Source organism: Chamaea fasciata, unplaced genomic scaffold (genome assembly GCF_029207755.1).
Source record: "Chamaea fasciata isolate MVZ Bird 193981 ecotype frontalis unplaced genomic scaffold, bChaFas1.0.hap1 SCAF_3, whole genome shotgun sequence".
NCBI classification, from domain to species: domain Eukaryota; kingdom Metazoa; phylum Chordata; class Aves; order Passeriformes; family Sylviidae; genus Chamaea; species Chamaea fasciata.
In genome coordinates, this window is record NW_027094088.1 from 26,561,824 (window position 1) to 26,587,145 (window position 25,322).

Here is a 25,322-nt window from a genome sequence, read left to right on the forward strand (position 1 = left end):
GCCATGAATAATTAGGAAGTGTTCAGTGTGGTTTGGGACATGCCACCATGTCACCTCTGGATGGTTATCAACAAGGTTCACCAGGACAAACCTGGCAGATCCAGCCAAGAAGAAAACCATTATCACCTGCTCTACCTCAGAGTCCACAGAGGTGACCTGACTTTTGACCTCGACTGTGTGATGCAAACCTTCCTAAAGACTTTTGCCGTTTGCCAGGGATCCTGGCGCAACATCAAGGTGTAAAGGATGCTTATCGTTTAAAATTTAAGCTGTGGATTTAAGTACTGAACACAGAAGTTGTTCTCTGGATTGTTGCAGGTAAGGTGGAGGTGATGGGAGCGGGGTCCTCAAAAGCTGGATTTAGTGCTGTGTGCACCAAACAGATTTCCTTGGCAGGCTTTGCAGTGGTGGCAGCTCAGAGTGCAGACTTGTTTGCTCTCAGTCACAGACACCTCCATGTGTCCCCAGGGGAGAGACCCTCTACTGTGGCTATTAGCATTTCTTCTTGCTTTGCCTTCTTGAGAAACATAATGGAGGTTTTCCTTTCAAGTCCTTTGGGGAAAGCCATCCCTGATTATGAAATTCTAGCTGCCAGATGAATGCAAAGAATAATAATCCTATTCTAGCTGCAGTCCATGGGAGAATAGCAGATGAAGTGCACTTGAATAAAATTGCCTCCATCATTTAGCTGTGGTGTGACAACTGACACTGGCTTGGAGCATAAAGGACCATGCTCCGAGCCCCAGCTCTGTTGTAGACCTGCTGTGTGACTCACAGGTTACCATTTTCTGGACATCAGTCTCCCCATCTAGAAAATGAAGACCATGAGAACTGTATTGAGACCTCAAAGTACGTCATGATCTAAGGAAGAATATTTAACAGTCTCTCCTATTGCAATTTTCTAGGGATTTTATAACCAGTAATGGAAGAAAGCTTTGCAATGCTGTAACTGGCTAAGTCATCCTATTTGCCATCAGGATACAAGGAACTGTCACCTTTTTTAACCTTTGCATTACAGAACATTCTTGAAGAATGGGCACAAACTTGAGCAATCCAACTCTAAACACAGGCTGACATCTCATTCCCACATGTTCTTACCCAAACAAACCTGGATTCCTCTGGACTCTGAGCATTATCAGAGACCAGACACACCAGCAATAGATGGCAAGCCAGGCTAATCTACAACCACCAACTGCTGCCACAGAACACATTTGTGAGGGAACCCCATAACAAGTGGGAAGTTGGCAAGAGCAAAACGCAGATCTGATCAATATGATTAATGCTACGTTCTCTGTTTATTCTGTCTGAGATGGCAGGTTTTATACAGTTCTACATAGTTTACATTCACAGGTGTATTCTCATTGGCATACAGCACAGGGAAGAATGCAAACACCCATTGTTGAACAAATTCCTAAGGCAGCTACTGTGTCCATGCTAATTACTATACTTGCTAACTACTAGAAAACCCTCTGTCCCTTGCTAACACCTTAAACTGTAATTCTAACTGTGCCGCAATCCTGGCACTGAATTTCTGAATTTCTACCTGCGCCACTTATTCCTACAGGCCTCAGCGATGAGGCCCAGTCTGGGTGATTCAATTACAGTCTATATCTGCTACAGATCATCACCCACTGAACCTGCCCGTGGTCCTGAAATCATGGTTTTAGCACCACACACAGCTAGACTGCAGGTGTGTGAGAAACAGTGTTGCTGCTATGAAAGGGCAAGACACCTTGGCCAACCAAAAAAATAAGCCAGCTATCCCATACACTTCTTAATGACCTCATCACCAAGGGTACAAGGTTACATCTGATAAAACAAGGGACACCAAAACATCCAGTGATGAGGAGCTGGAATGGCTTGTGGGGCAGCACTCCAGAGTTTAGTTTAGACAGCAAAAGTTATATCCAAATAAAATTGAAGAGGAGTTAAGGACAAAGCAGATTCTCCAGCACCGGAACTTGGACATTAAAACAATCAGTTATTCTAAGGGAACTTGAAGGTACAATCTTAGAATTAAGATAATTCTTGGGCAGTTTTTAAAATACAAATTCTTTTTTTTAGTACCAGATTAACCAATTTTTAAGAGTCAGTCTTACTGGTAACCTATAAGTGTTTGAAATTCCCAATGTCTTTTGTTCACTTCCTTTGCTCTTCCCTTGCTTTTCCTTTATAACCCAATAGCTGGCTCTGTAACCATGCCACACGCATGCCTGCCCCAATGTTATTAACATCTTATTAGGCTGAGAGAGAGAAAATGCATGAAGAAGTAATTGTATTAAGTGACTCTCAGAGTTTGTAAATTAATCACCATTGTGCATGCCCTTGGATCAGGCTGCCAGAGGCATTAATCACCTAATCTTTGCCTTTCACTCCAGAGCTTTCAATGTTTGCTCCCAGAATTTGGCTCAGCAGCCTAGTGTGAACTTTTCCCTGGGGGTGATGGTAGCAGGGGAAGTATGAATTGAAGTGGTAGCAGGAGGGATTTCCATGTTTTTGGGATGAGAGTCGTGGAACTCAGCTGTGGACCAAAGAAAGAGCTAAAAGCCTTTGGGCTCATATTTCACTGGCAGCAGGTCTGAAAGGAAAGGGCATATCTGAAAGCGAGTGTGGTAGGTCCGATTTTAGGCAGTCAGTCTCAAGGTGTGAACTCATGGGCAAGGCCCTCACAACTGGACCAGAGGTCCCAATATCCACCAGAGGCTGAGCAGTTATATCAAGAGGAAATCATAAGTGTTGGATTTACTGCATGAAAAACAGGAGTGGCTGAGTTATGTTCCACCATAGACAGATTTCCTGCAGTTGTTCTGGACTCAATCAAGCTGCCAAAGCTACCCCAGGCAGCCAATATGAAGGCTCAGTTTACAAAGACCCCAAGAAACTGACACAATTAGGACTGAAGCTGCTCTGGGTTTACCAGTGATTTACGCAGCGTAAAAGCAAGTGGCAAAAGGCCAGATTTTGTCACTTCCACCTGTGGGCTGGGACACTTGCCTCCTCCAGCACGTGCTGAGAGACACATTCTAGAGTAGGTCCCTGTCAATATCCTCCGTGTTTCCAGTGAGTCTTCTACGGAGAATATTTAAAGTAGATCAGGAAGTGAGGAAAAGAAAGCAAATGGAATCAGGAATTAGAGCCACAAAATCCCTCTGCCACTGTAAGAAGCTCTTACTCTCAGGCAGGGTATGGTTCATCAAACCATCCTCAAGAGTGTGAACGTGCAAGAATTAATGCCTTGTGGCTGCCTTGACAAGACAGCTTCCTATCCTGATTCTGCCATCACCTAGTCCTGGCTTCTCCTCCCCACTGCTACCCTGCAGTGCAGCAGCAGCACTTACCTACACTTAGAGTAATACATAAAACCACTCAATACTGACTCAGCAGCTGGAAACAGGGAATTACAGCCCCATGCTTTCCATGGAGCACTAGCAAATAGTCTGCCTATCTCTGCCCAAGAGCTTTGCCTGGGCTTACATCCTACATTCAAAGCACAGGGACCTTGTTGCATCCCCTGGAGATCATTCCCCCACTACTTACAGCAAGTTAGAATTCCTCTTTTATGCTCAATGGGCACTGTCATGTTGATGTTAAAGAACATCGTTCTTACACATTGTGTATTCTGCTCTAAAAATCAATGGAACCCTGGACGCTCAATACAGACAAACCTGCATCTTGGTAAGAATAACCAGAAGGTAAATAAGCAAGTTAACAGTGATGACACTGAAGGAAAAGAAGAAAGGGACTGTGCTCAGAGTTTGCAAGAAGAGACAGACCTGAGCTGGAGACTGCTCCATACAAGCCTGCAGAGATAGCAAGTGGGATCATTTCTACTCAAAGGAGGATAGAGAATATTCCTAACGTGGATATTTTGGGGAACATTTAGTAACCTGCTCACTGGAAGTAGACTGTTTGTGCTGGGGCTTGGGGGTGGGTATTCTGGATCACAGTCTACTCTATCACAAAGATATCAGGTGTGAGAGAGAGGCATATCCCTGGTATAAATCTCCTGGCAATAACTTGAGGTATAAAAAATGGCAATATTTACTGGAAGCTTTACTATATGCAATTACATCCTCTTTTGGGGAAAAAGGATTTGGAAAAGTCACCTGTATATTCCAGCTGCTTGTTTTGCCTGATCTGCTGGAGCACTTGACTAACCTACATTACGTTCAAAGCATTAACACAAAGGTCTTGTTGCTTACCTGTTGGATTGGGGTAGTTGATTGCTGGAAAAAGAAATAGAAAAACAAGTCAAAACAAAAGCACAAATCATAATCTAAGTCTGAAAATAAAACAAACACATCAAGAAAGGTCACAAATGCATGAGTCTTCTGGCAGCATCCCTGTGAGAATGCAGTGCTTGGTGCCTGTTTTGGTGATGGAAAAAGACACTGACACTCTGATCCATGCAGCAAGAGACCTTAAGAAAACCCCACCTATGGGGTGATCCTGGGATCATAGGGAAACTCCTCCGGCCACCCAAGTTGTTTCCTTCTGAAACACCCTGTGGGACACCACCCACTTAGATACCAAAGCTTGGTATCTGTGAGGGATATCAAAGCAGTTTGATGCACTGTGGAAGACTGACATGACAGGTATGCTAGGGACACTGGACACACTGTCAGCCCACAGGACAAGAGGGTTGTGTGAAATCGAGCAAACATAACAGGAGAAGGATCTGTACTTTCTGCTGAAACAGAGGGTCCAAACTCCTGTTGGAGAGTAAAGGAATCAGAGTTGTGGGAATAGTGAGAGCTGTGTTCTGTTGGGATGATGGGGACAGAAGTATGGTCAATGTATACCAATGAGATAATCTGGGATTCAAGGTATTGGACAGAGCTACAGCTTTATGAGTGATTAGTTAGGAAAGGAATCATGCATTCAGCTCTGGAAATAATTGAAGTCTCCCAAAATCCTCTTACTTTTATGGTTGTGTGACTAATACACAGCATCCAGTGGCTATCTTGTACAATAAGCCACTGTTCCACAGGGAGTTGCAGCATGGCCTGACTGGGGTTTTGGGGATCTCCTGCCCACAGAGTGCAGAGTGCAAGTCAGGGCTGCTGAGTGAAGAATGAGTGGAGACTGACCTTCAGAGGTCTCTAGTGCTCTGCATTGATGGCAGCATCCAAAATACAGTCGAATGCGATAGCGCTGTGCCATCAGAACTCCTCAGGGCACAGAGACCCACCCAAGGGTCACAGAAGACCACCTCTCTGCATGCCCACATCCCCAGGCCTGAGGCAGGACCGAGGAGGAGACACCTACGTTCCATGTACCGGATGATGCGGGCAGCCATATCTCCAGCCCCAAAGCTGGTGATGGGCGTCAGGCGAACTTCATAGCTCTGAGGCACTTTCAGGTTGGGCAAGATGTGCTCCAGCAACAGGCCTTTCTCCATTTTCTTCACAGGAATAAAGGTTTGGATGGTGTTTCTCTGAGACAGCTGCATAGAAAAAGAACCCACAGTGTTATGAAAATCCTGCAACTGAAAACCTGAGCAATCGTATCCATCATTTAACACCCTATTCCTCCTCTTCTGATACAGATGTACACCTGGTTGCTCCATGAGATCTTCATGCAGTATTGGTTTGAAAATTTCCATCCCAGGTACAGAACAGTGATCAGGAGCCTGAGCTCTCCCTGAAGGGAAGCCTTGGTGTCCTTCCGGGGAAGTACTGTAGGGACAATTTGAACTACAGGTCCTGAGGCAACTTTGTGTCAGAAGCAATTGTTTCAGGAAGGAGAAAATGAGCCCTATTCGCCCCTGTTAGTGTTCCCAGGTCCTATGCAAACACAGCATGGCACTGCACCAAGTCACCCTTCAGTTCACAATCACAATCACTGCAGAATTAATTCATTTGTTGCCTGGGCCAAGTGGCCCTTTGGTGTCTCACTGGAAGCAGACTACTGCCATTCTTCCTCAGAGACCCTCCATAGGATCCACCCTTGGACTGCCTCTGCAGACCAGAGCAAGGGGTCTAGTTCAAGTTGATTGTTCTCTGGGGTCACTCACAGGCTCCCTCTTCCTCGGATTCCCATTGGAAGAGGCTGAATTATGCTAGCTGAACCCTACCAGCTAAACATTGTTAAGTTTGCTAAGGCAGCAGGGGCGTTTCAAGAAAACAATGGGGAAAATATCGTCATCAAAATCACCACCACTAAAAATGATGAATTACATGTCAGTGTAACTTCCCTGCCATGGTCATGCTTGCTTGGCTGGGAAAGAACAAGAATGAGGATTACATTGTGAAGATACAATTTCCTGCCTGTCGCTGTGCAGTGCCTGGATCCTTGTGGCAAGATATGTTATGGGGATGCTGGTGCTGGTAAAAAGACCTTTGGCAGGACTTTCTATAGTCCAGTGTTCACTAAGCTTTCCCTTGCCTCTGATATATCCTCTAGGCTGAAGTTTCCATCGCAAAGGCAGTTCTCCTGACAGGCAGTCTCAGTGTTTGTCATTAACTCTGAAGTTGCAGGATTACTGGAGCTGGGATGCACTGAGGAAGGTTTACAGCAAGTCTGCCAGTGGAGACAGTGTGGGGCAAGATGATGGAGTGAGGGCAAAGCAGAAGAGAAGGCCACTATCAAATCAGGGCAGGGGGCAACACCAATGTGGCGCTTAGTAAAACCAAGGACATGCAACCCCTCCTCTGCCTGTTTCCAGCTCTCATGTACATAACTCTAAATTCAAACTCAAAAGCAATGGCTGCTGCTGTAGAGCTTTCTGTTCCAAAATCCATTCATTTCTAACACAGCCAGGACCCACTGATCCACCACCTTGGTCTGCCCACAGTTTGGATGCTGGTCCCAAGTGAAGGGGCAGGGACTGGTCTCTGGGAACGTGTGGATGCATGTGATCCTGACAGTGAAAAACAATTTTGCACCTGCCTTACAGATTGTACCCAAAGGAGACCTTTGTACCTGAACAGATCAGGGTGTAAGTTGCTTGAGGAACTACTCGCTGCACTCTCCTCCTCCTACTCCCCTGGCATGATGGAGCAGAGGGCTGGAAGCTGTTCTGGTGCCTTCCTCCAGCTTGGTGCCACCCTACAAGGCACCTGGGAGCAGTCCCAGTGGGCAGGACTAAGGCAGTGGTTCCTAGAGGCACCAGGATGCTGCCAGGATCTGTTCATATCAACAATGCCCTATCTGCACACATGCCAGCTGGGTTCCGTCCCAGCTGGCATTCCTACTGCTCAGCCCTCCCATCTGCCAGCCCTCTACACCATCACTCTGGCCAGGCAGTGGCAGAGCTGACTCCCAGGGGCACGGACTTAAGCTGGGATCATTAGCACCAGACCCCCAATTATCTGGTAGAAGGGGAGTAGTCAGAAGCCAGAAGCAGAAGGCTGGAGTGGTACAGCCCCTGGCATGGGTCTTTTTGGGGAGCAGGGTGTGACTGGGAGGGCTGGCAGCAGCTCCTCCCCACAGGCTGCCACTTGCTGGGATGTTGGGGAGGCAGCCAGCAAACAGGAGGAGGTCAGGAGCCATTTCCCTCATCTAGACATAACCTTTAGAAGAGAAACAAAATGGAGAGTCAGAGACAAGCTTGAGGGTAAAATTCAGACAGTGCAAATTCCACCTCAGCTGGGAGTTAGGTGGAATTTGGGTATCTAAAGCCTCTGGGAGCAAGGTCAAATCATGTACTCTCCCACATCATCTAATTCATGACAAACTGAGAAATCAGCCTCCAGTCTGGACTGCAAAGCTCTGGATCCCCCAGTTAAGTCTATCCTCAGGGACTTGTGTAACCAAATAAATAACTGGCTGCCACCCACGTTTGGCTACAAAACAGAAATAATTAAAGGCACATATGCTTCCTATGGGCTGCAACCTCCCTGCTTTCTAGAAGAGTACTGATCACTAGGTAATGGGAAAGGCACAGCTAAGGCTCAGCATGTATCTCCTCTTGATGCACAGAGGTAAAGTTTTAAGAGGGTCTTTTCCCTCCACCAAATACTTTGCAGCTCTATCTTCTCCCAGCATATGTCCTGTCTCTATCTGATATGCAACTTAGACTGACACAGAAACTGGCTGCCAGCAAGACTGCCCTCTGCACATCTTTACTACAGTCTCTACAATCCTGGCATCACAACAACTGGCCCTGGATGTCTTTGGAAAGACTGGCTTCTCTGTGAAAAGCAGCATGGGCCCTGAGCTAGCTGCAGCTGTCAGTAGAAAGAGCCAGGTGCGCTGCCAGCACAGTTTAAAGGGCATGAAATTAGTGCAAGGGAGAAAAGGGGGCAGCTCCAGCCAGCTGCTTGCTGTGTGCATGTGGAGCAGGGGCTGGCTTGCGGTCACTAGCACAGGTCCAGCAGACAGAGACATAAAGGCCAAGATCTGACTCTGCATCCCCCTCCTTAAGCATCCTTTGCGTCCCTGATTGCCAGCAGCAGGTCTGTGCAGAGCTGCATGCATCGGTCCAGTAGGAACCCATTTTTCAATCCACTTCAATTGCTAGCTGCTTCCCTTTTTCCTGCTCTATGTGTTCTCATGTTAGCCTGGTATCTTCTTCCTTCTCAGCATCTCTCCTTCGGATCACGGTGACCCAGTGCTCCAGTTTAATATTGCTGCAGTGCAGTTAATATAGCAGAGGCCAGCACAGAGCCCAGGGAGACACTGGCCACCTTATTAGAGACGCTGAAGCCTCAGTGGAGGAGCTCATGCCACAGGCTCATTCATCACCAGGCTCAGGGAGCTGGCTCAGGGGCCAGAACAAGAGCACTGAGCAACGCACAGACTCGCCTCTGCCTTTACCTCCTTCCAGTCCCAATAATCTGAGGAAGGGGATGGGAAAGGAAAAAACCCAAACAAATTCACAGTTTCTACCAGCTGAATATCACACAGGCTGCTGTGAATATCACACATTCTTGTAGAATGGGCTCTCTAAAAACACCTTACAAAGGGCAAAGTCAGCCCTATGTGGTTTGTGTGTATTCACGTGCAGTGCATGCAACCTGTCCCTTTCCCTGTAAAGCAGTATTAGCGACCAGGGGAGAACTCACTCACATGCAACTCAGCCACCAAATCTCTGGGAGCTGCAAACTGGGGCTGCTCTTTCTCATTCCTCACCATCACCTACCCTGGTGGTGGGCACTGTCTGCTCTTTCCCCTGTCATATCATTTGAGTCAGCTCGTGATGGATGCTCAGAGTGCTTGCCCCACTGCGGCCAGCCAAGCTGCCCCACGGACCAGGAACACACACACCCCAAGAGTCTCAGTGACAAAAGCAGGATGCCACAGTATCCCTCCCCCTGCTTCCACTTGCAGCTGGGGCACTGTCACAGCAGAGGGCCCAAGGTATGACACTGCCACACCCACATTTTCTGTTTATATAGGCTATTAAAGGAAAAAGCCAGGATGATGTTTTCAGACTGAACAATGTTTACACCCGATATGTAACAGCTAGCAGCCTTAATAAAGCTAAAGGATATTAATAAATACACCAGTCAAGAGTTAGTGTTGTGGTTCTGCTCTGAACCACCATGACAACCTACCTGTACTGAGACTAGCGTGATCTGTGAAGCCATGCACGTGGTCTCATAACCAGCTGTATATTAATGCTTGTTTGAGGGAGAAATTAGAAAGAAAATCTGTTTCATCACCAAGCCCCAAGGTATTTATAACAACAACAGCTAGAAAAATGAACATTAAAATCATGTGGATCCCCCAACAAGCTGATCAGAGCAAAGGAACTGTTTTGCAGGCATCCAGGTACCCAGCATTGCAATTCACTCTTGATTCTCTCTTTACTTGTCCCGCTTCTTCAGCAACTTCTCAGCTCAGGGTACAAGCACTAGCTCTGCTTTCCAATATTTCCATTCAAATCCTTTCCACACATGCTTGCTCTTTCACCCTTTTTTCTCAGCCTCATTCAAATTCCCCTGGCTGCTCCTTCCTGCAGCACAAGAGAGACGGGGTGGCTGCCTGCATTCCCACTCCATCCTCACTAACTGCAGATACGGGCTGCAGGGACAGCTCCCAGCTCCATCTACAGCTTCTCCAGCCTCTTTGAAGGCAGAGGAGGCAGCAGATAAAGGCAGGCTAGTGCGGCACAGCAACCTTGCATGCAGGCTCCATCCCTCTGGCAGGCTCTTCCTTGCTCCCTGTGCAGCTCTGCACACCAGACAAATGCTGTGTGCAGGGAGGGTGTCCTAAGCTCCCCACTCTCCCCCTCCTCTCTCATCTGTGAGTGTCAGGACACTCTGGAGAGCAGACATCCACTGGACCAGGAGCTGTGGAGAGCCTGGTGGTGCAGGAAGCACAGGTATCTCAAAAAGGTCTGAAAAGAAACATGGGGCAATAATCTGGACAAAATAATCTTCCACTGCCTGTACAGCTGGTGGGCTGCACTCTTCAAGCAACCAGCAATCAAGGTGGTCTTCAAAGTTCAGTGCCAAGCTGCCCAGTTTCTCAGCACACACAGACATCCCTGTTTAGCAAGGTCCAGGGGCCAGGAGAAGGTGAGAGTAGCAGAAGGGCACTTCTCTTCTGACAGACAATACTCAGGGTGTGACAGAGCTTCCCATTTGTACCATTTGTACCATTTCAGCCTGTTTGCGCATTCTTGGCTTCATTACCCAGCTTTGTCCTGGAGTGCTGCAGGCGTCATCTCTTATCAGATCTCCCCAGTGGCTGTGACTGCGATGACCTCATCTCAACCAAGTCCAGCTAAGATACAGCTGCTCCCTTCCTAAGGGAGTGTTGCCCACAAAGACCAGAAACAAGCACACCACTGCCCTCACCATGATGGGACCGGCAGTGTCCGTGGCCTTAAACTGGTGACAGCCAGAAAAGATACTCCCAAGATACTGGAAGGGGCTGAGCTTGTTGATGGCACTGGTAACAGCTCCTGGGATGAACATGGGGCTCTGCAATGCCAAACCTCCCACTACTTCATCAAACACTCCCTGTCCTCAATTCCTGCCCTAGCTGTGCCTCCAAAGCTACAGGATATGTGGCAGAGGCAACCTCAAAGAGTTTAGAAGCCATGGACTTCTTAAAGTTAAAAAAAAAAAAAAAGGAAATATGATTACAGAATTTATGTGTGCTAGAGTTTATAGTCCCAGAGATTGAAAGCAAATTATCCAATTCTCCATTGCTGGAGAATGAGAGATCAGCAGAAGAGTTCCACAGGTAGAAGTAATTTATTGGGAAAAGAGGAATGAAAAACGCTCAGCAACAGGGTCAGGAGGGAGGTGGGGATAGGAAAATTTAGGGAACTCTCTTGAACATGAGGCTCTAATATATTCCACAATGCTGGAAAAATATGCCACAAATCTGGCCCTTCCTTTCCCCTTCTTCTTATTCACTCTGACACACAGCAGTGGGTTGAGATCCTTGATGTCACCTTGGCACCACAGAGCAGAGCAGAGGAAGATGCCTTTGACATTCCTTTTCAACACCATGAATTGGATGGTTGATCTCTGTATTTTGGCAGAGGGATAAAACCCCTCTGCCCCCAGAGGTCAGAGAAGGGCAAAAGCATGGCTACAATCTAGGACACAGCAGGGGATGTACACTCCTGGCTGACAGGGTCCAGTCCCCTGTCACCAGAGGGGCTGCCTCTGTTTATTTATTTTATGTATGTATCACATCTTATCTTAAAAGTAGTTTGTTCCCTTTAGGCCCGTTCCTCCCCCTGGACATCTGTTCTGGAGCCTGACCGCCCTAATGTTCTCATTTCCAGACTGAATTTATTCACATGCAGCTTGCACCCAGTTACCTTGTGCCAGTATTATCCTTTAGCTTCAATGGCTCTTTTCCCTTGCTGCTGCTTGACCCCCTGATGTTTTACAGACAGCAATCTCACCACCTCTCAGCCTTTTCTTTGCTGGGTTAAGCAGGCTGAGCACTCTGTGACTGCTCTCATAACACAGACTCTCCAGGATTGACTCTACAATGTTCTTCTGCATGATCCCACTTCCTGGAGTTCAGTGCCCCAGCCCTGCATATAGGATGTAGTGGCACTTCTCCACCTTGCCCAGAAGTACCTCAAGTTTCACCTAGGAGTGCATTTGCCCTTTCTTACACCTGCATCTTATCTGCAGCTCCTTGAAGTCAACTCACTTGCTCACTGCACTCATTTTCCAAAGATGAGCTCCCAGCCTGCAGTTCTGCATCTATGACCCTGCCTTCGTACCACTGCATTTCATCCCACCAGAACCACTCAGATAGTTTTCTGTCTTTCAGATCTTTCTTCCAATCCTTCCTAATCCTTCACCAAGGTGGCATTGTCTCCCAGCCATGTGTCAGCTGCACAAAATTTCAAAAGCATAATCCTAATAGGGGACTCTGAATTCTGGCCGGTGTCAGCTACAGGGAAGATGCCTGCCTACTCTGGAAAAACTGTTTGGGTAGGGAAGAAATTTGGTTTAGATATGAAGATAGTCATTGTGATGCTTCTTTATAATCTCTCATCAAACTTGCTCTGCCTGTCACATTGAATTAAAATATTTTCTTTGGTTAGTACTTAATCACCATCTTGGATGGAAATGATGTCAAGCATTAACCTCATCAATTAAAGGGCTAAGGTAAGTTTAAAGTTGGATTATTTCATTTTCCTTGCTTGATAACCATTACTCCTAAGGGGTTTCCAGAACAAATAATCACATTGCAAGCATAAAGCTGGCATTTCTCAGACAAGCACATCGGTGAACTGAAATTCATGCCTATGTTTTTCATCAGCCAAGCACACAGGTTCAGATCCTGGGATTAAACAAGGATGGATGCCCAAACCAAATCCATTATTCAGTCTAAATGAGGAGTCCTGGAAGCTTTTTCTACTGAACTGTCCTTTATCAGGAGGCCCAGTTTCTCAGCTAAAACATTCCCAACTCCAGAGGGAGAAGCAACTGCAGCCTTCAGTGCCTTCTGAGGACAGCTGGAGCCATCAAGACTGGGAGTCAGTCTCTCTCTCTTCCTCTTGCACAGGCAATCAGCTGCCCATCCTCATTAGGTGCCAATAGCAGCAGTTTATGGCTTCCTAGAGAAGCCAAATTGGTGCTGTCATGAATTACTGTAAGTGCTTGTTCCACACTCTTCAATAATGTCTTTCATTAGGATCTGATCAGAAAGCAATATGTATTTTATTAGCGTATGTTCCCTGGTCTAAGGAAGAACAGACCTAGCCTTCACTTTGTCAGAGAGGCAGTCAAGTACAAGCCTTAACAGAGGCTCTCTTCTACTGCCTCACAGCCTTATTTTCAATCCTGACGGCACAAGCAGTCCCTCTGTTTCAGACTGGAAGCTCTCTACTCTTACTGCAAGTTGCTACCTGTGCTGACTCTTGACTGTGCATTGCAGAGCCTGAGATCACCTCCCTGTCTATTGTGTGGGCACGAACTGGGTAAGAGACAATGTCTCTCGTGTTCCTCCACATCCCCTCTTGCAGAGATCAGTGGTTCCAGACTCTTTTGAGCCTCACATCTTAAAATCAGCACTGCTCAGTGCCTTACTGGATCCAACTTCATACCTATACCTACATCAGGAAGCACAGTCTTCTCTTCCACCCATTTCCTTGCATTGGACACATCTGCTTGCAGCCAGATCCACCCATGTCTCTGTGCACTGTGCAGTCAGCACTTCGGGCTCTAAGAAAAAAAGACTATTTGGCTCTGCACAGTTCAAGTCCGCCCAGCTGCCGTTAGGTTGAGCTCTGAGACGCTTTGCCTATAATGCGGATGTAACTCGCAAGCAGGACATGCTCCACCAACAGGAGCTTCATTTTTTGTTTCTCTACAGACCCTGGCAGAGCCCTCTGTTAGGACACCCTCACCCTTGAAAACAACTAATAAGGGATGGGGCTGATGCTCCCTGGAGCAGAAATAGTCTTTTAGCGCGACTCTGGACTTTCCAGTCTGGTACCTGCAATGAAGGTATGTAGGTAAGTATCATTCCAGAGCCTCTAGGCTGCCTATAAAGAAGAGGCAGAGGCAGTACAGGATATGAAGGGAGACCCATAAAGCCCTTCACATTGCTCCATGCTGCCAACTTCATTTCTTTAGGAAACACAGCCCAAATATCCATCTAGTGCCTACTCCCTTCATTTGGGACTAGCTTTGGGAGAGACAACATCTCTCTTCCAAACCCTTCCCCTTCACGCACTCTTATCTCTCATCTCCAATGTGTTCTAGGAAGTGAGAGCCAGGGGAAAAAACAAACAAAACTAAGAACAAAACCAAAAAAAAGGAAAGAGAAACAAAAGAAAGAAGTAGTGGAATATAAGAAGGGGAGTAGGAAAAGGCACAAAGGTGCATAAGGAAAAGACAGTGAAGCAGTAGGAGGAACATGGACTGACTACTGAAAATAAAAGATGAGCAGAGTAAACAGGGAAGCCACATCACAGCCTATCAACAGGGACCTTCAGAAAGACTCAATACTAGTGTGTATGCCTTGAAGCCACTGAAGGAGTGTGGATGAGAGATGCACAAAAAAGACTGACTTTGATACCTGGCAAGCATTTTTCATTCTGTACTCAGCTTTGTAAAACGCAAGCCAAGAGCCTGCTGGATACGAACAAGCACAGTGGTGTGAAAGCAACATCTGTATCCTGCAAGGCTGCTATGAGGGGGTCTACTGGTTTGAGGAATCTGATTATCTCTTCTCTCACATTTTTCTTACCCAAAACGAACACTGAACAGTGGTGTGAGGAGCTAGAAAGACATGAGAATTTCCTTCTAGATGTGATTTAAGATCGTATGAGCCTTTCCAGCAAGATTATTTGAATTGCTCTTCTCAGCCACTGCAACTGTTCTGAACACAGCTAAAACTGGGACATCTGCTTGAATTATTCCCTTGTACTAGAAAAGCTAAACAATATCCTGCTTTCTCGCTTGCCCAGTCAAGTACTTGAATGGCATTAGATGCAATAGTTATGAAAAGTTAATGTTAAGACAAAATCTCTCTACAAGGCACCTTATGAATGGCAAGACACCTTTTAGCACTGTCAGCTACCCTGTTTTGGGCAGGTTACCTTATGTTTTGGGTCTGGCTGAGACAGAGGTAACTTTCCCAACAGGAGCCCTCACAATGCTGGGCTTAGTGTGGGCAGCTAGGAAGAACTTGATAACATGCCAGTGTTTTGGCTACTGCTAAGCAGAGTTCTCACAGCACCAGTGCTACCTCTCCAACACTGTCCCCTCAGCAGTAGTGTGGGGGTGGGCAAGATCTTGGGAGGGGACCTCATATCCAGGACTGCTGACTCAAGTTGACCAAAGGGATATGAAAGTATGACTGTGGCATGTGTCTTTCAGAGCAACTGCTACATGTACTGAAGACCTGCTACCCACAAAGTGGCTGGACATTGCTTGCTGATGGAAGGTAGAGAATCAGTTGTTTGTTTTCCTTTGATTTTCTGCATGTGGCCTTAGCTGTTGGTTACTTAACTGACTTTATTTTGACCCACATTCTTTTTTTTAATCTTATTTTCTCTCCCCCTGTCCTGCTGAGGAGGGGAGAATAACAGAGCAGTTTGGTGGACAACTGGCATCCAGCCAAGGTCAACAAACTACCCTTTATTTACTTTGGATAATCACAGAAGAGAGATGATACTTTAAGACTGAAGCACAACTTTTCTGCCACTGCTCATATTACGAATTTTCACAACTAACTGATTACAAATGATCTGTGGACTAGGGAAAACCAGCTCAGGAAAACCATGTATCATACTGAAGAGCAATTTGTGAATGTAAAAAAAACCCCAGAATTAATCAAACTAATTCAGTAGTTAAGCATTATTTGCTAAGTTCTCATGGGTAAAGGGAAGAAGTCCCAATAGTGGCATTGGAAACTGTTAGACTACTGGAGGAGTAAACCTTATCCCATGGCTACCAGGCATTTGCAGTGAAATCACACCTGACCCCTCAGTGCTGGTCAGGCCTGTGCCAAGCTTCCCTGGCCACCCTTGTAGAAAACACCCTGATCCTCTGGCTGACAGAGCCAACAACAGCCATGACCAGGCAGACACTTCCACCGGCAGTGAGTAATGGCTAGGGGAAAATTCCTTTCCTTTGTGCTGGTGGAGGCTCTGCTGTTGTACTTTCTTAGCCAACAGAACATACAAAAATGAAACATGGAAAAAGCTCCTTGTTTCCCCCCCCACCAAACATTCAGCTATCCTGGGATCTTCCCTTAGAACAGAGGTGTGGAAGACCTTGTTCTAGCAGCATCTTCTGTGACAGATTGCTAGGGATGAAAAGAGAGACGGCTCAATGTGCTATCAGTTGCAGTGACTGATGGTGTGTCCCATTTCCAGGCAGCAGAGAGCACAGCTGAGGTAAGATCCTGCTGTCTTCACTCCCACATGCCTGTGGCAAAGTCACTGCTTCACCTCCAGGTCCTGCACAGCAATCTTACTAAGCTTCAAGGACTGCTTGTCCACCATTTGTTATTGATCAGCCAGCTCAGTCCCAAACCCCTCCTCCTCCTGCAGCCTAGAAAGGCAGTGCCTCCTCTCCCCTCTCCTGCTTTCCCTGGCTTTGAGAAGCCATCATGATGGCTGTTCAAACCATCCACCAAGCACACCTCCCACTGGCACTGGCTTATTTCTGCATCCTTTTCCACGTTTTCCTAAGGGATGAATCCTGCCCAGCATCATGTAGGCCACTAGCACAACTGACTGCAATTGTCTTGAGAGCACAGATATAATCTGCCTATTCTCACTGCCTGAACAAAAGTTGAAAAAAAAAAAAAAGAGCTAAAAAAAGACCTTTTTCGACTACAGAGGCTGGTTCTACAGGTAGATGGAATTGCGTTGATTTGACATCCCATATGACAGCAGCCTGTGATCAAACATCAAACTGTCAGACAAGGTAGGCAAAAGGAAGAGAGGACAAGAGAAGTTTTCTGACAGATGTGACTTATAAGCCATCCTGCAACAGAAGGTCTGCTTTGAGATTCAGAGCTGGGCAAACACTGTGAAGCCACTGGAGTCCCCAGTTCTAACATCAGTGACAGAGGACCAGCAGAGCCCGTATCAAGTGCAGTGATGAACAGTAAAGGGGTGTGGTTTGTCACACCCCATGAGTATTTCATCTCACATGCAGCCAAGGCCACCATGTGCTGCTTCAGGAAAAGCCACACTCCCTTTCCTGGTTGCAGCTAGCTGGGACTGTGATGTTTTAGGTAAAGGGACTCACACATCCCTGTTCCCTGTGCCTTGTCTGTGTCCTACCCTGGACATCAAACTGGCTTGTTCAGTTCAGCACCCTGTCAGATGGAGGGATTTTTGGTGGATGTGGCACCACATTCCTTTTTTGCAGGTAACACCAGGGCAGTGCACCACAAAGCACATTTTCTCCAGAGCAGGATGGGTACCTCCCTAGCTCACAAGCTGCAACTCTTCTTTAAGCTTTTCATTTTCTAGTATGAAAACTAAGATAGCCCTGACTGCTTTTTAATTAAGTCCTAAATCAGATATCACCTCCTCAGCTCTTGCAGCATCCCCCAGCTGAAAAACCCACTGCAATACGACAGTGGGAATGCACAGGATGGCGCCAGTGGAGTCACAGTGCACCAGAGAGCCTTGGGATGAGGGCTATGGACCCAGCCTGGTCTGCAATGGTTGCCGTGGCAATGGCAGCTTTGTGCTGTGGAGCCAGCAAAATGTCAGAGCCTTTGTAAAGTGAGTTTTGCCACATGGAACTCTGCCTTGTGCAGAGCTGCCTCCTCACCAAGCCTTTGGTGTGTCCCACCCCCGCTCCAAGGTGTAGCCCCCAGGCAACCCCCAAGGCGCCAGCTGCTTGTTTTCCCGAGAATCTTTGCCTGAAGCCATGGCTTCGTGTGCAGAAGAAAAGGAATTTTGTTCACCTCCCAGGATAAGCGGCTGGGCTGCTGCAAGAGACACCACCTGCTCAAGTACATCACCTTTCTGCAGTCACAGCCTTTTCAAATCTGGGACACAAAGGCATTCTCAAGCAAACATTTAGGGGAAAGTGTGGGCGGGTGCACTGTTCCTTTGTCCCCCTTCTGTTTAGCACCATCCCTGCTCAGCGCACAGAGGGAGAGACCTCCCTGCCCTGCCCTCGGAGGGGCGGCCGGCTCCGGGAGCCGATGAAGCCAAAGACAGGCAGCTGTAGACAGACACTGACGAAGTGGGCTCAGAGGAGAGAAAAAGAACAACTCAGAGGCAGAAATGAAGTGATACAGATCCACAGTCCGTGGGCCTCGGCATAAAACCTCTCCCGCTGTGTTGGGATGGCCATCAGCAGAGTTAACCTTCCACTCTAATCACAGTCATTAAATTCCTGCTAGCGCCCCTGTCCTATGTCAGTCCCAACAGCTCTGTTATCTGTCACCTCCCCACAAGGGATGCAGGCTCCCCACCGCCGAAGCTCTCATTAATGATGCTCTGGCTGGCTGATGAGGCAAGTGGCAGCCGGCTCCCAAGCCCAGATGAGTTTTGTAGACAGCAGGGAATGTTTATCCAACATGGAGAGGATGAAAGTACAAACAGAGACCATACAATTACTCAGGCATTGCACAGGGCCAGTCTCATCAAAGACGGAATGGTTGGAGAAGGTTAGGGAAATGGAATTAATCTGAAGTGACAACCCAGGGAGCTAATGTAACAAATGAGTCTGGGGCCTGGCCCAGTGCAAATTTCAGGGGTCTGTCTGGCAGGTAGACTCAGCCTGCTGTGAGGAGGGAAAAGCCAGGAGTACGTAAAGCTGGCCCAGTTCTGGCCCGAGCCTGTGTATGAGAAGGTACAGAGGAGAAAGCAGCCTCAGGTTGCCTTGAGGGGAACAATGAAGATTAAACCTTCCTACTGCACCAAGAGCTTCTCGTTCCTCTTTCTCTTGCAGCCTCAGGTCACGGATGGGTTCCAGCTCATTAAGTGCACAGTTATTCTGCCACTGTCCCCCATAACCATAACCACCAGCCCAACTTAGATCTTTCCTCCACGATGCAACCTGCTTGCAGTATTAGATGGCTTTTCATTTCTCTTTAATGTTAGAGCAGAGCCCTGGGACGGGTATAAAATACACAGAGAGAAACAAGCAACTTAAAAGGCTTTTTATTTTTTAAGCAAAGATCTGGTTTGGGGAGGCTGCTTTGAATCCCCAAGCAATGAAAATAATTTTCAGTTGGAATGCAGTATTTCAGTGCCTTTTCTGCACTGCTAGAATACATGGAAGAAAAAAAAGTTGACCAAGAAAATAGCCCAAAAGCTTTGTGGCATCTGCCCACAACCAAACCACCCAAGGCTGTGACCTCATCGAGGTCACGGGCTAAGGTGAAGTAAGGTGGTTGGCACTTGGATCAGTTGCCTTGCAGCAAGAAAGGAAAAACCTCCCAAGCTGTCAGGACAGACAGCTGTTAGGCCCCTGCTGTTTTCACTGGGCATGCTTCCTCCTCTGAATTGTCACTCAGCAATGCCACTGCCTAAGCCCACCTGAACAATACCCTCCAGGACATTACTGCCTCTTTGCTGAGACATAGAGTAGAGGCTTCACAAGAAGCTTGCTCCAAGTTGCTATCATCTGTGCTTTCCTGGGTCAGTGGCTCCAAGCTGTCAAGCTGCTTATATGGTTTTAATCAGAAGTTAATTCTTATTCTACTGGAACTGGTGCGTCTGTTGTGCCGCTCAGCCTGCTCTGCAGCACTGGGAACAATCAGCTCTGGTGGAAGTGCATCTGCCCATCTTGCTGGGAGCCCCCACACATTGCTTAGGAAACCAAATTCCCCCAGACCACTTGCAATCCCCCCAGTAATGCCCTTGGAAGCTGCTGAACAGGAAGATTTGGAGGAGGCACAGCACCAGCCAATTAATAAGCAGCACTCTGACTCTCACCCAGCCCCATTTTCAGCAGCTGCAGCACGCAAATTTAATTCAAATGTTCCCAGGTGCCTTGCAAAGCATCCTGCTACTTGGGGATCTTCACATTTCATATGCCAAGAGCTTCTCGAGCAAACAAGGGAGTGTGAAATGAAAACCAGCAAATTAAATTGCAACCATTGGGCATCCCAGCTGGTTGCCTTTTGGATTCCAGCTCAGCAAGAGTTAATTCTCCTCTTTCCATCCCCTCTTTCCCCTGACAACCTCTCACCAACCCAAGACTGCAGGCTGCAACCTTTAGGTGCTGAAGAGCCCCTGCCATGACCACTGAGGCTGCAGAGCTCCCAGGACTGGGGGAGAATGTTGGCTGGCTGGGGGAGCTTTCATCAGCTTGATGATGGCAATAAATCAGCGTGTCTGGCCGTGTGTAAGGCTCGTTTCACCTAAGAAGAATATTCCACTTCAAGCCGAGCTCTCTGGGAAGATTTTTGTGCCACCACAGCTAGTGCCTGGAAAGCCAGTGTATCCAATGAAGAGTGTGCACAGGCAAACAGCAGCTCCACACTCAGGCAGAAAAATCCCCTTTCTTAAGAGTTCTCCAGTCAGAAACACTCTTAGGCTTTTGAGCTTTTCAGTTATATTCACTAAGGTCACTATGTTTTGCAGTCCAGTGATGGAACAGAAGGATGCACAACTCAGCCCAGCTGCCCCAGCACAGAGAAGAAGGTGAGATAAAGCAGCAGAATTTGCAGGACATGGGAGAGGGTGATGGAGCACAAGGGAAGGAGTGAAAGGTCAGAAGGTGTCACAAGGCTGCTTGGAGCCCAAGGGAGACATCACAGTGAAAACACTGGGAAGGCAGCACAGCAACAGAGGGAAGCAGCAGGCTGGATGTGAGAGGGGATGTGATTCTTTGGGACAAGGAAATGAAAAGGGCTCCACAAGACCTCAGTATGGCTCATGGAGGTGGAGACCTCACCATGAAATGCAAGTGTTTCCATTGGAGAAAAGCCAGGAGGAGGCAATACCATGAAAACCTTTTCCAGTGTGTCTTACTTTCAGCCAGGACAGGGTTCATTTTTGACAGTAGTATCACAATGAAGTGTTTCCTTCTTGTGCTTGACAGAAGTGGGAGCAAAGCTTCCCTCTCTTCTCCTCTCTCTGCCTTTTCTTATTCAGTCCCAGGCCACCATGATGACACCTGGAGCCATTTCTAAGAGCCTTCCCATACATGTGACTGGGTTACAGCAGGGCCTTGGCATAATGCTCCTCTAAAACATAGCACCCAATAGTCACAACTATGTCATGATTCTGCAAAACATTAACAGCAGTAACCAGTGGGGTATGAACCAAACTGAGTGTGTGTGTGTTTAAATTTGCATGGCACTCAGCTCCCTTCATGTTGTAACTTAAAGCAGAAAAGTGATTTTCCCTTTTCTTAGTCCCTTTTAGTAGGAGCTCAATGAAGGATAGAACCAGATTCTAAGAGAATTCAATCTAATTCAAAAAGATTACTTTTACACACTGTGCAAAAAGGAAAAAACCTCAACTTACTGGAGAAGGATAAAACCCACAAATTTGTTTGCTGAGTTGCAGTGCTGATAATAGCAAAACTTGGCTCAGAGGGAAGATCTACTATGACATACTGCCTTCATTATTAGAGGCTCCTCCGGGTCCTGTATTATTATTAAGTACTGACAACGTGCTCCATGCAGTGTGAGTAACAAATAAAGGCTGTCCCACCCCAGAGAGCTCACAATCAAATGGAGACATAAACCTGGAGCCTACTGTGCAGAACTAGAGGAAAGATACCCTTGAATCTTTTTAATTATTTTGTTTTCTATCTACAGTAAACAAAATTTTCCCTGCAAAATGCATTTATTTCCCATCTACCAATGAATGGCACAAACCACCAACTTTACGTGTCCCTGTTTTTCAAAAATGTAGAATGTGGGTGCTTTGCTGGGTGTGGATGAAAGTACCTGGCAATCCTGCTAAGATAATGTGCTCTTTAAAAACATCAAACTTTTTTCCTCAACCTTCTCCAACCAGTGATGTCTTCAGATTTCACTCGTTCTCTCCCCCAGTCCCCAACCCCCAGTAGGATTTCCCTTCCAACTCAGAAACCTTGAAACCCACTTCTCTTCCCCTGCAGAGTTCATACAGTCCAAATAGCTTAGTTAGTGTGACAGGATGAAAGTTCTTCTGCAACACAAGCAGCCACTGACTTTTTCCTGCTGCTCCTGCCTGGAGAGCTCTTCAGGTTATTCCCTTTTTCCCATACAACTGAGGAGGATGGAATTCCACTCATTTGAATCTTTGGCCTACAAAATCTACACCAACTAATGACTATAAGGCATTGTACCCACTAAAACCCCATTCAAAGCACTGAGCATGAACAGCCCAGTAGGGGCAGCAGGGCTTTGAAAGACCTTGACTGTACCCAACCCCAGAGGTAAAAATGAACACCAAGCTGTGCACTTGGTCTGTCTCTTCCATTCAGTGGAGAAAGTGCAAGACAATCAGGATGTGCCAATTTCATCACTTTCAGCTCTTAATCAGCAAGGAAAGGTTGATGTATTTGCCTTCTGAAAGGCCATGTGCTGGTGCTCCAGGAGAGCAGACCTTACCTGCCGGACTTCCAGGCGGTACTTGAGGATGGGATCCACAGCATCAGGCTCCTTCTGGGTCCACTGCAAGACGTAAGAGTAATTCTTGGATTGCTTCTGGCTCAAGGTGGGGTTGGGAGTGTCATAGTAAAACTCTGGGCTATAAGCTTTTGCTGGAGGGGAAAAAAAGAAAAAAGAGGGAGGAAAGTAAAGGAGTGGAATCAAGGGGAACAAAAATCACAAGGAGACGTGGTGAGAGTGGAAGATCTCCACTCACCCAGCATATCAACCTGCCTCTAACACAATAGACACCTCTACTGTTGCACTGACGTGCCACTATGTTCCATGAATCACCCCTGCTTTCACAGCCTAAACTGTTGGGAGGATTAGCAGCCCTGTGACACCAGTGGGACAGGACCAGCACCTGAGAAGGTGGGAACAACTTCAGTTCTCCAGCTGGAACCAGCTCTAATCTTTTCTCTTTCACTTTGTAGTTTAGATTGAAGTAACAGCTTTAAACTGGCCTTTCTCCCAGTTCATCTGCTGCTTTACAGAGACTCCTGCTAACAAACCCTGAGGAAAGATCATTTGGCCAGTAGGTCACATGAAAAGTGTTATTTATCACACAGAGACCATGGCGTTAAAAAGGAGACCTTGTTCCTTCTGCATTTCCCCTGCCTTCGCAACACAGTTCTCCAGCCTCTTTGTAACACAACAGACAACTCGGCAGCAAAGAGGACACTGACCTCAGCCTGGGTAAAAGCAGCAGGAGCTTTGGCTGGGGCGGAGATGTCTTTTTTAAACCCACGTCTCTCCTTAAAAACAAAGTGTAGCAGGAGAAGGGAAACACAGAAGGAAAGACGTACCAGAGAGAAAATGAGCAGTTCAGAGAAGAGTGGACTTCCCACCATTTCCCCAGCAGCTTCTGTCTTGAATCACTACCAAACAGAATTTGAAGGCTCCTGCCACGCAGCCCAGCAGCTGGCAGACTGATGTACAGGGAGCACAGCCAACTTGAGGTCTTACCCACAACTGGTTTTGCCCTATTTGAAATTACGCTAATTTCACCCAGTGAACTTCAATTTTTGGCATGTCCTGTCCTGAGCCAGGCAGGAGTTGGAGCTGGGTGAAAGCTCAGGTATCTGGGTTCAGGTCCAGTCTGAACCAGGAGAGACCAGAAAAATGCCTGGGCAGCAAGGGATGCTGGAGAGTAGAACAGGAATAAACACCATCTCCCCAGGATGTCTGCTGTACTCTTCCACTTGAATCACAGGCCCTGCCATTCTGTGTGGTTATAATTAGGCTTGACAGGACTCAATGTTTATTTTTTATGAACTCAGATGTATAATATTGATATTTATTTCCAAGTCCTTTTTCTCTTATTATTTTTATTGACTTGATTTTTTGCGCAAGCAAGAAGTTCAGAATCACCTCAGAGACTAATTGCTGCTTATTCAACTTGTATTGACCATGGAAGTCAAGCTTTATAATGGATTTTGAAATAAAATCAGAACTGATGATAATCATCATCTTGCATGATATTAATTCATTATTAATTGACTCCAGGTTGGAAATAGAAGCTAGAAAAAAAAGTGCTTTTTGGTAGAAATGCTGCTTATCAAAATACTTTCAGAACTTCCTTCCGGAAGCTTTTACTACTGCTGGAAAGTTTTTGTCTTTTGCTTAGAGCTGATGCGAAGAGCTGAAGATTATCCACGTCTCTCTTTCAGGCTCTTCTGTGCTGGTGGCTAGTGAGTGAGCAGATGATGAACAGTATGGGCTGCCCTGATAACTTCCTCAAGAGGAATGGGTTGGATGTTTCACTATCCTTCCAAAACATCTTGGAAAGTTAATCACTCATCCATAGAAGCAAATACTCCCATCAGGTACATGTACTGTATTTTCAGTGCACCTGAACACCCAACAGTCAAAAATGAGCCACTTTCTGACACATAGGAAGGTTTATAGTATTTTTTTTTCCACAGAGAAGAAACAGAAACAAAAAGAGACCATGCCATTTTCTCTGCTCAAATAGGAAGGCTGTGGCTGATGGGAATTAAAACTCCAGCAATCCTGAGTCCAAGTAGAGCAGTCTAGTCACTGGAGTATTTTTCAGGTTGCTCTACAGGCTCGAAAGGTCTAATTAATTTGTAACTGTCCAGGAGACAGGCAAAGATGTCTGGAGTTGAACAGCTACCATCAGATATCAATGTCTTGGAAAAGAAGAAGAGATGCAGGAAAAATAAAGGGTTGTGGCTTTCCTGATCAGTGCTCTCTAGGCATGAATCCTACTTTCTGCTGAGGGGATCTTATCTCAGGCACAGCATGGCACACGGGGTGCCAATATGTATTTGTTGCTGCCACCAGCAAGAAATTCCTGGGAGCATTCCCAGGCTTGACAGGGACGCAGTTTTCTGTGATGGCTCATAGAGGTTTGCTGTCACTTAGTGATGTGAGAGTTACAAGCATATGAAAAGGGTTAGAGAGGGCAGAGAGGGCCAAAGCTCTAAGCAAAATTCACTGCCAGACAAATACCAGGAAATCTCAAGGGGTGAGAACAAGGTCCTGAAAAGGGACCCAAATAGTAGTGGTTGGGGTTCCCCCCTTTCTGTAAGCATCCCAGAGTTACAGCATACCTGAGGTTTCCCAAACCCTAGGAAAGACTTGCTTCAAAAACAGGCCTCTCTGGATGTTATTCATTCTCAGTTTTTCAACCCAGGCTTGAAAAGCATTATAAATTGGCCCTGAGCACAAACCCGAGTATTTGGACTGAATTTATTGCTTATTAAGGCAACTTCATGGGAGAGCTTTTCCAGAAAACTGTGCCCAAGTCAGTTCTGGGGTCATGGGAAAAGCAGATTTAATGATCAGCTGGAGAGGCCAGGTCAGACGTGCAGTTTTAGATGCTCTAAGTCTGCCATCCCTCTTTGCAG

General features: G+C 46.7%; 1 protein-coding gene across 1 annotated transcript in view; it reads right to left on the reverse strand.

The window, feature by feature from the left end:
- The window catches only part of MDGA1 (MAM domain containing glycosylphosphatidylinositol anchor 1), a 139,715-nt gene that overhangs the window by 21,372 nt on the left and 93,021 nt on the right, over nucleotides 1-25,322 (reverse strand). The window contains exons 10-12 of the mRNA XM_066180403.1: nucleotides 22,411-22,562; nucleotides 5,269-5,446; nucleotides 4,203-4,226 (exon numbers count right to left, since the gene is read on the reverse strand). Coding sequence (XP_066036500.1) covers nucleotides 4,203-4,226; nucleotides 5,269-5,446; nucleotides 22,411-22,562 — 354 coding nt within the window. The remainder of the gene's footprint in view (nucleotides 1-4,202; nucleotides 4,227-5,268; nucleotides 5,447-22,410; nucleotides 22,563-25,322) is intronic.